This window comes from Dryobates pubescens, chromosome 11, assembly GCF_014839835.1.
Source record: "Dryobates pubescens isolate bDryPub1 chromosome 11, bDryPub1.pri, whole genome shotgun sequence".
Lineage (NCBI taxonomy): Eukaryota > Metazoa > Chordata > Aves > Piciformes > Picidae > Dryobates > Dryobates pubescens.
This window is the reverse complement of record NC_071622.1, coordinates 12,597,774-12,610,034: the sequence shown is the minus strand read 5'-3', so window position 1 is coordinate 12,610,034 and position 12,261 is coordinate 12,597,774. Positions and strand designations below refer to the sequence as shown.

The following is a 12,261-nucleotide window of genomic DNA, read 5'->3' as shown; positions in this document are numbered from 1 at the left end:
TAAAGCAATCAAGCCCTCACTGCATGCTGTATAATGACATTTTACAGTGAAGAGTATTTAAAACTTTGGAGCCAAGTTCTGCAGTTCTCCACTGCCCAGAGCTGCCTTTGACTCCAGCGAGGGCTTTGTACAAAGTGAAAACGTCATAATTGAGCCCTTAATCAGCATTTCTTTTACTGCTGGGGCTTGAATGCTCTTGTAAAGAGGCTCCATATACAATTGGAGCTACACTTATGGCTAAATGGTGTAGAAATTATGAATATAGATGAAATACTTGATGTGTAATTTTTGTTGCCGTGCACAGAAAAATATGTGATATTTAGGGCAACATTTTCCTCCTTTCATCTTTTCTGGCACAGTTTCTACCTGTTTATCGCAGTGATTAAAATTCCATGGCAGGAATTAGCTGTGCGTGTGACTTGGGGATGCTGAAGGTTGTTCTCGGAGAGCTGGCGGCTGCTCAGTTCCAGCAGGGCTGCTTTGGGTGGCTTAGCATGCAGAGAGCAAAGGTGAGGAAGAGGAGGAGCAGCAAAGGTCATGGCAAAGGAGATGGAAGGGGAAAAGGGCGGGGGTGGGGGGTGGGGGAGGTGACAGCAGGAGACAGTGAGGGTTTATCTGCTTCTCTTGATTTTACTGGGGAATTTCTTTGAGGACATGTATGTCTTGACATCAATGACTATGAATGCAAGCTAGCAGTTGGATGTTGAGGTGTTTGGGCTTGTCTGTTGTGTCCAGGTAGCCAAGAAGGCCAACAGCATCCCAGCTTGTATCAGCAACAGAATGACAAGCGGGACTAGGGCAGTGATTGTCCCCTGGTACTCAGCACTGGTGAGGCCACTCCTCAAGTGCTGGGTTCAGTTGTAGGGCCCTCACTACAAGAAGGACATTGAGGTGCTGGTGAGGAATCTAGAGCACAAGGCTTGTGAGGAGTGGCTGAGGGAACTGGGGTTGTTCAGCCTGGAGAAAAGGAGGCTGAGGGGAGACCTTCTGGCTTTCTACAACTCCCTGAAAGGAGGCTGGAGCAAGGTGGGGACTGGTCTCTTCTCCCAAAGAATAAGTAATAGGACAAAAGGAAATGACCTCACATTGCATCAGGCAAGGTTTAGGTTGGACATCAGGAACAATTTCTTCTCCAAAAGGGCTGTCAAGCTCTGGACCAAGCCGCCCAGGGCAGTGGTGGAGTCTCCATCCCTGGAGGGATTTAAAAGCTGTGTAGATGTGGTGCTGAGGAACATGGCTTAGTGGTGACCTTGCAGTGCTGGGTTAATGGTTGCACTCAATGATCTTAAAGGTCCAACCTAGATGATTCTATGAGACTATGTGAAGCAGACAAACTGCAACCCGGGGCGGGGGGGAGGGGATTAATTGGAAGCTAATTTAGGATCTGCTTGCTCAGTGTTTTTAGTATGACCGAGTGTACCCGTCCATGCCATGTGTATGGTACCTTGGGGATGAAGCTGATCTCCCAGCCATCGAAGGGAAAGGAGAAGGGCTCCCACTGCACCTCCACTGTCGTCTCTGTGATGGTTTTGAACTTCAGCCCTTGTGGGGTGGCAATGTCTGTAAGGCAGAGAGGGGTATGAGTGTGTGGGTGTTGCTGGCCTCCGCTCTGCTCTCTGGGGCTATTTTTAATCATGGCAAAGCCAATGAGGAACCTTTTAGTAGCAGAGTCCCTTTGTCCTCATTCTGGGTGGGCTGGAGGGAGAAGAGGGAGACTGCTGGGCTGATGGACACTGAAGCATCCCACTGCATTACCTTGTGAACAGACTGGGTGATCAGATGGCAAAAGGGATGTTTGGATAGTTTACTTTCCTCCCTGTCCTCTTTATTCTTAGTTTCCAGGGATCCTTTTTGGTTGTCATTACAGCTTGAAACTCAAGATTTCCTTTGTGCATCATTATCCTGGTCAGGACTTAAGTATCTCCTGATGTACAGCAGCATCTCCTCTTGCTTTGCTATCACCCATGTTGGAGGGATTTGTCATGGGGAAACCACCCAGGAGTGGGAGGAGAACCTGAGACCACTGTGACATATATCTATTGTTATCTATCACAGTATTTTGGGCCATATTTTGGGGGCTTCAATCAAACACTGAAAGTTTCCTTGACTTTTTACTCACTCAGCTTTTCATCTAGATTGAGCCTTTCTGTAGAGGCTGGGCACATTTCCCTCTTTCTCCTATCTCAATACAAATATAAATGGAGATGGAAATATCCTCCATATTGCTTTTTTGAAGGCTGAAGTTTGTACTGTAGAAGTTTTTTGTGGAAAATGTGAGCCACCTCGAGCATCACTTTTGGTTATCTGGGTACCAAGCAACAGGTGCAGCAGGATACTTACTGGTCATCACTTTGGAGGTGACAGGCATGCTCAAGACATCGCTGATGACTGCGTAGATGCTGATATTGTAGGCAACACCTGGCTCCAGCTCCATGATGGTGATGCTGCTCCAGTCCCCGGGCACCCGCTGCTGGAGCTGGGTGCCCCCTGGCACTGCTGGCTGGTATGAGACCACATACTCAGTGGCTGCCCCTGGGTTGTCCCATGTCAGCTCAATGGAGTCGTCGCCAATCCCTGTCACTCGCAGGTTTTCAGGAGGAGCCACTGGTGGGAAGGGCAGAGGTAAGGGTCAGGGAGTGTGTGGCTTATCCTCCCACCCAGCCATGGGGAAGGGTTTGTGGGTCTGCTGGTGGGACATGGGCAGGGGCTTTGGGCTAGGGATTATGTGCTATCTGTGATTGTGTTAACTGCTGTTAAGGCTTAAGCCCAGGAGAACCTGGCTGCAGTTGCTCTGGCACCAAGGCTTTACCACTGGTGTTGGGATGAACTCCCTAGGTTTTTGTTCACCTGCCAAACCTTTGCTCATGCATCTTTGTGGGCAGGAGCAACAGGCAGGCAAACTGCAGAGCTTGAGCTGGTCCTATGTGGCATGCTCAGCGAGGTATGAATTTCTCCCAAGTTTTGTGGTGCTTCTTCGAGGTTCTGGGCACCTTGAAGCCCTGGCTTTCATATATTAAGGCTTAGCTCTCCCCATGCATGACCCCACTACCTGCCGAGCAGTCCTGCCCTTCGTAGCCTTCCTCACAGACGCAGAGGCCGTCCTGGCAGATGCCCCTGCCGGAGCAGGCATTGGGGCAGTGCAGCCAGCCGCAGTCCTCCCCGGCAAAGCCCTCCCGGCAGACGCAGGTGCCGTTGACGCAGTGTCCCTTGCCCGAGCAGTCGCGGGGGCAGCGCAGCTCGGAGCAGTCCTCGCCGGTGAAGCCCTCCTCGCAGATGCATTCGCCGTCCACGCAGAGCCCGCGGGAGCCGCAGCCGGCCGGGCAGCGCAGCTGGGAGCAGTCCTCGCCCCCGTAGTCGTTGTCGCAGATGCACTGTCCCTCCATGCAGACACCGCGGCTGGAGCAGCCCCGCGGACACAAGGGCTCGGAGCAGTTGCTGCCGGCCCAGCCCTCCATGCACACGCAGCTGCACGACTCCAGGCTGAAGTTCCCATGGCCGCTGCACTGCGGGATGTAATCCAGCTGCCCTGCAAGGATGCAGGACCAAGGGTCAGAGCCCATCAGGTGGAGAGGGGCAAAATGTCTGTCCTAGGTTGGCCTGTTGATAGGAGGACAAGACAAGGGGCAAAAAAACGGATGCTCATCCCTCTGGTTGAGCATGTCCAGCCCTTGGGAGCTGGTAGCTTTAGGGTTTGCAGGGGCAGAACTGGTGAAATGGTGGGGTTTGGGTTGGTCTCCAGGATTTTGCCTGTCCCCTTGGAAGCACTGGCTTCCATAGCCAGTGCCATCAGCCTTGCTGGGATGAAAAGTCTCCCTTTGATTTCTCTTCAGCACTCAGTTGATCAGAACTTCCCAAGACCGCTTCCTGGGGAAAAAAGCCTTTCCCTGGCTAGGCCCTCCTGTTGTCTACTCTCCAACCACTGTTCCTTTTTACAGATGAGAGATCCTGGTCTGCTCTATCTTTCCTACAAGAGGCAGGCATGTACCCAAGACATCATCTTCATCCCCACCATGACAAGCTTGATTAAGATAGAGCTGCTGGCTTTGCAAAAGTATTAGGGGTTTGATCATGCTGGGGTTATGGGAAAACAGAGACAGCACATGGCCACCATGGCCACCACCTCTTATGTCCCCCCCTTACCCAGCAGCCTTGCATAGGATGCTGTGTGATGAGGAGGGATGCACAGGGATGAAGACACTAGGTATTCTGGCATTGTCAATGCTCCCCTGTTTTGCCCCATGACGTGGACCTATTGCTTCATCTTTGACTTAATACCAACCAGGCTAATTTTCCCTTGTTAATTTGTACTGATTTTTTCACTAATGTGAACCAAGGATGGAGGGACACCTTGTCTGTGCTTCCTCTGACCCTTGGGTACTTCTGCACCATGAAGACCCCAAGCTGCAGGACTTCATGACCCCCAACTAAGTTTTCCATCCTAGCTGATCTATCTGAGCAGCTCTTGCTATGGGAGATGGGTGCAGCAGGGTGCTTCTTATCTAAACTGAGTGCTGGCAATGCTGATCTGGATCTTGTCAGATCTCAGTCTCTAGTTAAGTCATCAAAAGTGGAGAGAAGATGCCTGTGAGTGTGCTGGGAGAGTGTGGCTTCCTTGGGGAAATGCCTTGGATGGTGGGGTAGGGATCCTGATCTCCTTTGCTGTGTGGTGAATTGAAAGCAGCTCTGGTAAAAATAAGTGGAATGACTCCAGTTTTAGCTCAGCGCATCTGCAAGCAGAGTGGAGGCTCCTCCAAGCCATGAATGTTTAATGGAGCTGTCTGCCTATGTTTCCAGTAACCCAAATAGGCCCATCAGAGCTTCAAATGAATTCCTTTAAAACAGGGTTTTCCCACTGCTTTCCCTATGTGAGTTTAACCCTTGCTTTGCACACACACTGGGAGCACATATGTGGTTTCCATTTTGTCTTAATTTTTCCTCCTCAAAAGGGTTGTCAAGCCCTGGAACAGGCTGCCCAGGGAAGCACTGAATGGAGTTGTTATCTCTGGAGGGATTTAAAAGCCATGTAGAGCATAGAATCGTAGAACTGTTTCCATTTGAGAAGACTTTTGAGATCATCAAATCCAACCACCAACCTAACCACCACCATGGCCATTAAACTATGTCCTGAGGTACCATGTCCACATGCTTCCTGAACACCTCCAGGGATGGTGACTCCACCACTTCCCAGGACAGCCTATTCCACTGCTATTCCAATTCCAGTGTGGGGCTCTGAGCAATCTGCTCTAGCTGCAGATGTCCCTGCTGACTGTAGGAGGTTTGGAGTTGGTGACCTTTAAAGATTCCTTCCAACCTTAACCATGCTATGATTTTAACTTATGCCTGTATTTTTATCCTTGTTTGTTTTAACTTTTCATATGCATTCTTTTCTCCTACAGAGAAAATGAAGGGGTTTACTGCTGACTCCACGGTGCTATCTTCAGCCCAGGGATGGCTTAGGAGAGCAGCAGCTGTGTCTCTCCTCCCTGTCCCACAAGCAGTGGCATATCTCTAACAGCACTGCAGAGCCCACAGGGTTGGGAGATGACCCTGCTCTCCACTTAACCAAGGGTAATTTTGGTGTAATGGGGCTTTAGCTCTGGCTATTGCAGGGTTTCTCCAGTGGGGCTTTAGGACTCAGATGACCAAATCCCTCCCAGGGCTTTTCCTGCCTTGGAGGACCTAAACCAATCTTTTCCCCTAAAGCCACAGCCACACCATGGGTGAACAGAGGTTTTCCTCTGTCACCACTCTTGAGTGGCATCACCAGGTTTGTGTTTATTGTTCCTGAGTTGACTTGAGCCCTCAGTCCCCAGCAAGAGCTAACAGGATGGCATTACTACCTGTGGCTGCATTTTCTTGGCAGCAATTGGAGTTGCATTGGTCCCGGAGCATGGAGACCTCCCTCTCCAGCATCTCAATCCTGCTCAGCAGCTCCTGTAGGGATGGGAGGGAGGTGGAGCACTTGCAGGCCTGCTTGGGTAAGTTTATCTTGTGGGTGAAGGTGACCTGGCTCTCGCTGTCGGAGGTCTGCTCCGCGTACTCTGCCAGCCGGTCGTCTTCTGAACTCACCTCCTCACCCGAAGACTTGAACATGGATGAGCAGCAGCTGTCCAGGGGGATGTTGATGTTGTAGATGTGGTGGAAGACCATTGGCTGCTCTTTGATGGGTGGGCTGCAGTTGGCAAGGCCACCCTCCTCATCCACTGCTGGCCTCCCAGATGGTTCTGTTGTCACCTCCAGCCGGCACTCATAAGGCTTGAGGATAGTGCCCAGCAGAAGCAAGTTGAAGCTGATGAGCACATTCCTCAGGACTGGGTTTTCACTGTCAGTCCCCATTTTTTTTGGGAAAGGGAAGCACCTTCTAAGCCAGCCTCGGTCTGTCAAGGGTGAGGAGGACCTGGGGACATGGAAGAAAAAGAGCATGGCTGGTGTTAGACCTGGAAGTGTGCTCAGTGTAGAGAGGTAAGCCCTTCTGGGCAAAACCATCCAGAGAGATGTGGGGCCAGCTCAACTCATGCACAGTCCTACTGGCTTTGGTGCAGCCTATGTGTGGTGGGCAGATCCTGCCCTGGCCCTCAAACAGTGGTGTTTAGGGCTAATGCATGGGTGTGTGACACATTCCTGTGCTCTGCCATGCCCCAGGAGCTGCACCTGGGGTTGCTAAGCTTCCTCCAGTGGCTATAGGAACTGCAGCCTTGCTGTTAAACACCATCAAACTACACCCTGCGGGCTCCAGCTGCTTCCAGTAGAAGCTCAGAGCAGACAAATCCCTCCTGTTAAAGTGGCTTCACCCCCTGACCAACTGTGGATTATGGCTTAACCTTTCTTTGATTTGGAACAACACAACTTCATGTTCCCATATCAATCATGAGCCCCTGGGTGGTAATCCAGCCTCTGAGGACATCTTTCTCCAGCCTAACATCACCCAGTGCTGGCTCAGTTAGGCTGGGTGGATACACCCCCATTACTCCTGTTGGGACTGTTTGCTGACCAGTACTTAACTGCAGCTGATTTTCCCTGAGGAATCACTGCCAGGTCCATCATGGACAGTGCTAATGGGCAGGTGATGCTGTGTCATTGCACCCAAAGATGTCTTCTACCTCATGTTGTTGCAGGAGGTAGTTTACATGCAGGCTAAGTGGGATTGCTAGAGAGTGGCTGCTCAGAGGGCATGTTGTGCCATGGGTAGAGGCTCTCAGCTGGCACTGCTTCAGTGTCAGGATGACTACTTAAAGATTTCCAGCTAATATCTTCAAATATTCAGCTGGATCTCTTGCAGCATTTAGGAGGGAATGTAAATCACTCTCTCTGTGGTTCCTCATCTGTATTTGGTTTGTAGGACCTGGGCTGATCAATGATGGGAATGTGCTTTATGGTTCTTTCTGCACCAGTGGAGCAAGAGATCATAAAATCATAGAATGGTTTGGGTTGGAAGGGACCTTAAAGATCACCTAGTTTCAACCCCCCTGCCATGGGCAGGGACACCTCCCACTAGACCAGGTTGTCTCATCCAGCCTGGTCTTAAACACTTCCAGGGAGGAGGTGTCCACAACTTCTCTGGGCATCCTGTTCCAATGTTCCACCACTGTCATAGTAAAGAACTTCTTCATAATGTCCAGTCTAAATCTACCCTGCTCTGGTTTCAAAACATTGCCCCTGTTGCCTAAGATGCAGCAGAACATGGTCAGCAGGTTCTTTACAGTGCTGGTAAAAAGGTTCAAACAGCTGAGAAACCTCCTTACTGCATCACCAGAAACTTTACCAAAGCTCCAAGAAGCTGTAAAGCTTCTTGTGAGAAGGCACCTGGGACTTCTTTGGTAGGCTCTTTTATTTTACTGGGCTTTAGGAAAAGCAAGAAAAAAGGAAATAACTACATGCAGGGGGGGTCCCTTCCTCCCCCCTGACTCCTGTGGTGTCTTCAGCTATGCCTGCAGAAGACAGAAAGAATAAGGGCACCAGAGATGGCAACAGAAGGGAGAGGGTTGGGACTGATGCTTCATACACGTCAGTTTGGGTCTGCACTCTCGGAACCCAGTCCCCTTAAATCTTCCTCTGCCTTCTGAGCCCTCCAGCAGCTCTTGGGTGGCCCTGGCTGACCCAAGGAGAGACTTCTTGTCCCTGTGCAATGGGGCAGCTGTGACAGGGGAAGGCACAGGGTCTCATTAGTGCTGGCTGCCTTTGATTGACTGGTTGGCACTGGAGACTAACTACCTGCTCCTTGGCTTCTCCTCTGCTTTTTTTTGTGTCTGCACAGGGTGGAAGCAACTGTGGCTGTGAGCCAGCTGCGCCGAGTGGGGCCAGAGCTTCAAAGTGAGGCTCATTGCAGGAGCAGCTTAGACGTGGGGAAATGAAATCCTCCCCCTCCTCCGCTCTTCAGATCCAGCCTGGCTCGATATTGACACCAAAGCCTGTTTCTGAGCACAGCTAGAGGTGAGGAAGGGAGGGAGAAGGGCTCATGCAGGGATGAGGGAGCAGGAGATTGGTTGGTGGATAAAGCAGGGTGAACATGGGGGAGGTTGCTCACTAATGACAGCATGTGGGTTGGGCAGTAAACGACTCTAACCCAGAGACCCAAAGCCATTCATTTGCTGGTAGAAACCATCAGGTTCATGGATCAGAATCTCTTTATCAGTGTATTAATCACCGTGGATGTGGTGGGATGTTACCCATGTTGCCTTTCTCAGTGACACAGCATGGCACCTGCTTCCAGCCATGCTCATGCTCTACCTTGGGCAGAGGGGGATGCTATGGGAACAGGACATCCTTGTGACGTCGTAGAATCATTTTGGTTGGAAAAGACCTCTAAGATCATTGAGCCCAACCTAAGACCACCATGGCCTTTATCCATGTCCTGAAGTGCCCTGTTCACCTGTCTCTTGAGCACCTCCAGGGACGGTGACTCCACCGTCTCCCTGGACAGTATGTTCCAATGCCTGACCAGAGAATCACAGAATGATAAGGGTTGGAAGGGACCTCTGGAGGTTATCATCATTTACAGCCTCAGGTTGTGCCAAGAGAGTTTCAGGTTGGATATCAGGAAAAATTTCTTCACAGAAAGGGTTATTAGGCATTGGAACAGGCTGCCCAGGGAAGTGATGGAGTCACCATTCCTGGAGGTACTTAAAAGATGTGTGGCGGTGGCAGTGAGGGAGGTAGTTTAATGGTAGTGGCTTAGCAGTAGTCATGGGTGTGGTTGGACTTGGTGGTCTCAGAGGTCTCTTCCAAACTCAACAGTTCTGTGATTCTGTGCTCTAGTCTGTTGCTATACCTGCGGTGTGTTGATTCTGGAGCCTGCTGGTCTCAGCACGGAGAGCTGAAGTACAGGCTGACAGACAAGCTGTGGAGAGGTGACCGTGGCTGCAGGTGGGCCAGAATGGCCTCGAGCCACAGAACCAGTAGCTATTTGTGGAGAGCTTTGCACATGCTCTACTTCACTTTCCCACAGCCTACCAATCCTCCAACCCACTGCTTTGTCTTATTCTAACAGAAGGCTTTTTTCCCCAGCTGCTTTTCCCATCCACTTCAGCAGTACAGCATTTTGTTATCTTCACACTCCCATCCTTTCTCACGTGGTTCTGAGGTCCAACAAGGCATCCCATCACTTATCAACCCCTGGCTCCCACATGAGGGCCAGCTAAACATTCCCTTAACTACTCCCCTGAGTTCCCACACTAGCCCAACCCCCAGCCAGAGCAGGTTCACCTAGAGCTGGTTGCACAGGATGGCATTCAGGTGGGCTTTGAATAACTCCAGAGGTGGAGACTCCACCAAGTCATCCTGGTTTGTGCCATCCCCAGCTCAAACCAGGCTGAATCCATGGGGTCCTGCAGGGCAGGAGAATGCTCACGAAACTACAGAATGGTAGGGGCTGGAAGGGGCCTTTGGAAATCATCTAGTCCCACCTCCCTGCTGCTAAAACAGATTTGCTTGCTTTTTGGTGTCCTGCAACCCACAGCAGATGGTTTCAGCAATAAATCCCTATTAACCCTTGACTTCTTCCTGGAATCTTGGGCTGACAACTCTGAAGCCCTGCCAAATTTGTGGATTCATTCCCAGGTTCTGTCAATCTCTATTCCCTCTCTGGTCTTGCTTTGTCTCCCACCCCTCCTCTTAATGATTTGAGTTTCCCTAAAGCACCCCATCACCATGAGCTCAGCCGGGGTGGGCTGATCAGGGGTTTGGCTTACAGAGCTCTGGGGCTGCATGAATGGTCTTACAGTTTGAGGCTTGTCTACTGGGGAGGAGAAGTTCCATTAACATTCCTGCTTCAGATTCTTTGTCCTCCTGTCCTCCTAGCACTTCCCAGCCCAGTTAGCAATACTCATGGATAACAGTTAATCCATTGAGTGAGCAAAGAGATCCAGGGCTATCTAGTTTTGTTTTCTCTCTGCATGAGGAAAAAGAAGCAAATTTCCACAGTTATTGCACACAGAAATTAGTTGCATTAGGGAAAATTTAATTCTGATAAACCTGCAAGCTGGTGGCATATTCTGGTGGCTTCAGTCCCTCCATCCCAAGGTGGCACTGGAAAGCCTCCCAGCTGGGGCAGTGAAGGCAGCTGCACTTTCAGCTTTGAGCTTGAAGAGGTTTTCTTCACGCTCCACTGGGCTGGGGCAATTCCTCTCCATCCACTCACACCTGGGGGAGGAACCTTGATCTCCACTTGCCTTTGGCATTGCACAACCTTGCTGCTTTATTTTACCAGAGCTGGTTTCCTTTGGTTTGCTTTGCCTATTGGTTTTCGTTTGTTTCTGTCTTTTTTATCTTTCCCACCTCCAGGTCCCCAGAAACATGGATGTTTGAATTAAAGTTCAAATTAAAGAGTTATTAAAGTTAATTATGAAGCTTGGCAGCCACTGAGCTCTCTGCTCCAAAGCATTGCAGCTTTGGGGAGCTGTGAAAGAATCAATCTGCTGCAATCCGATGTGGTGCTCAATAACAAAATACACACAACATCAAACTGAGGGAAATATTTGAAGGCTTTTGCCAAACATATCCCAGAGCAAAGCCTACTCTTTCCTTCCCAAAGGGCCTCTCTCCATCCAGGATTTGTGTCTTATGGGCCAGCAAAGAAAGAAATAAAAAAAAACCTTTTTAAATCCAGAATGCATCCACCCTAATTATACATTTCCAGCTATTTTTACATTTTGCTGATGGGCTCTATCTGTGTGAGAGCTTGGTGCTGGGAATGCAAAAGGGACCCCACGTGTGGTGATGCTGAGAGCAGCTGCACCAAGAAAGTCATTAATGGTGTGGCAGCAGTTTTTTGGGGGTAGCATCACCCAGAAATGCAGTGCTGTGTCCTCCAGCAGCCTCTGCAGTCCCTTTTTTATGGCTTTGCAATATGAATGTGGCAAATGCCAGGCAGGGGCTGCTGCAGGATGGGCGCAGGGACATCAGATCTGCACAACATGGATAAATATTTGAGATAATATTTATCATAGAATCACAAACTTGTTTGAGTTGGAAAAGACCTTTAAGATCATCGAGTCTAATCACTCTCTAACTCCACCAAGGCTGGTTCTAAACCATGCCCCTCAGCACTACATCTCTGCAGCGTTTAAACACCTCCAGGGACGGGGATTCAACCACCTCCCTTGGGAGAGGAATGATCCCATATTTGGATAGTCCAACAATATTTTCATGTCAGCTTTGGTGAATTGCTGTGGTTAAACAAAAATCTCTGTTACTGCATGGTAAGATGCTGAAAAAAAAATGAAGTGTTTGTTTCTCTGGTGAGATACTGTGTATGAAGGTGTTCTTGATGTCACTAAAGATGTGAAAAATGAAGTGAATGTTTTGTTTTGGGCAAGAACCTTTTTGATCTGCCCAGAGCACGTGGAGATATGTGTGTAAAAATACATATTTATATGCATTTATATTTATGTGCAACAATAGGTATAAACTGGGACATTTCTGTGAGGCTGCCCAGCGAGGTTGTGGAGTCTCCTTCTCTAGAGACTTTCAAGACCCATCTGGATGCGTTCCTGTGTGGCCTACCCTTAGTCATCCTGCTTTGGCAGGGGAGTTGGATTCTAGAGGCCCCTTCCAATCCCTGACACTCTATGATTTACTCCATTCTCTTTTCCCAGACAGTGGACAAACCACAAACGCTGCTTTTGGGTACAGATGGTGAACTGGAAAATTGGGCCTCATTGAGTTCAGACCAGTGCTCATCTTTCTTGCCCGCCAAAAAATCATTAAGAAACAGAGTTTGCTGCCTGCTTCCTCACCACAGCAGGAGCAGGTGGATATTAGCTA

At 49.7% G+C, this 12,261-nt stretch overlaps 1 protein-coding gene across 1 annotated transcript in view; it reads right to left on the bottom strand.

Annotated features, from left to right (window-relative positions):
* TNR (tenascin R) overlaps positions 1-12,261 on the bottom strand; it is an 89,372-nt gene that overhangs the window by 31,312 nt on the left and 45,799 nt on the right. The window contains exons 2-5 of the mRNA XM_054165728.1: positions 5,841-6,397; positions 3,050-3,526; positions 2,341-2,604; positions 1,445-1,560 (exon numbers count right to left, since the gene is read on the bottom strand). Of these exons, the coding sequence (XP_054021703.1) occupies positions 1,445-1,560; positions 2,341-2,604; positions 3,050-3,526; positions 5,841-6,336 (1,353 nt within the window). The 5' untranslated portion in view covers positions 6,337-6,397. The remainder of the gene's footprint in view (positions 1-1,444; positions 1,561-2,340; positions 2,605-3,049; positions 3,527-5,840; positions 6,398-12,261) is intronic.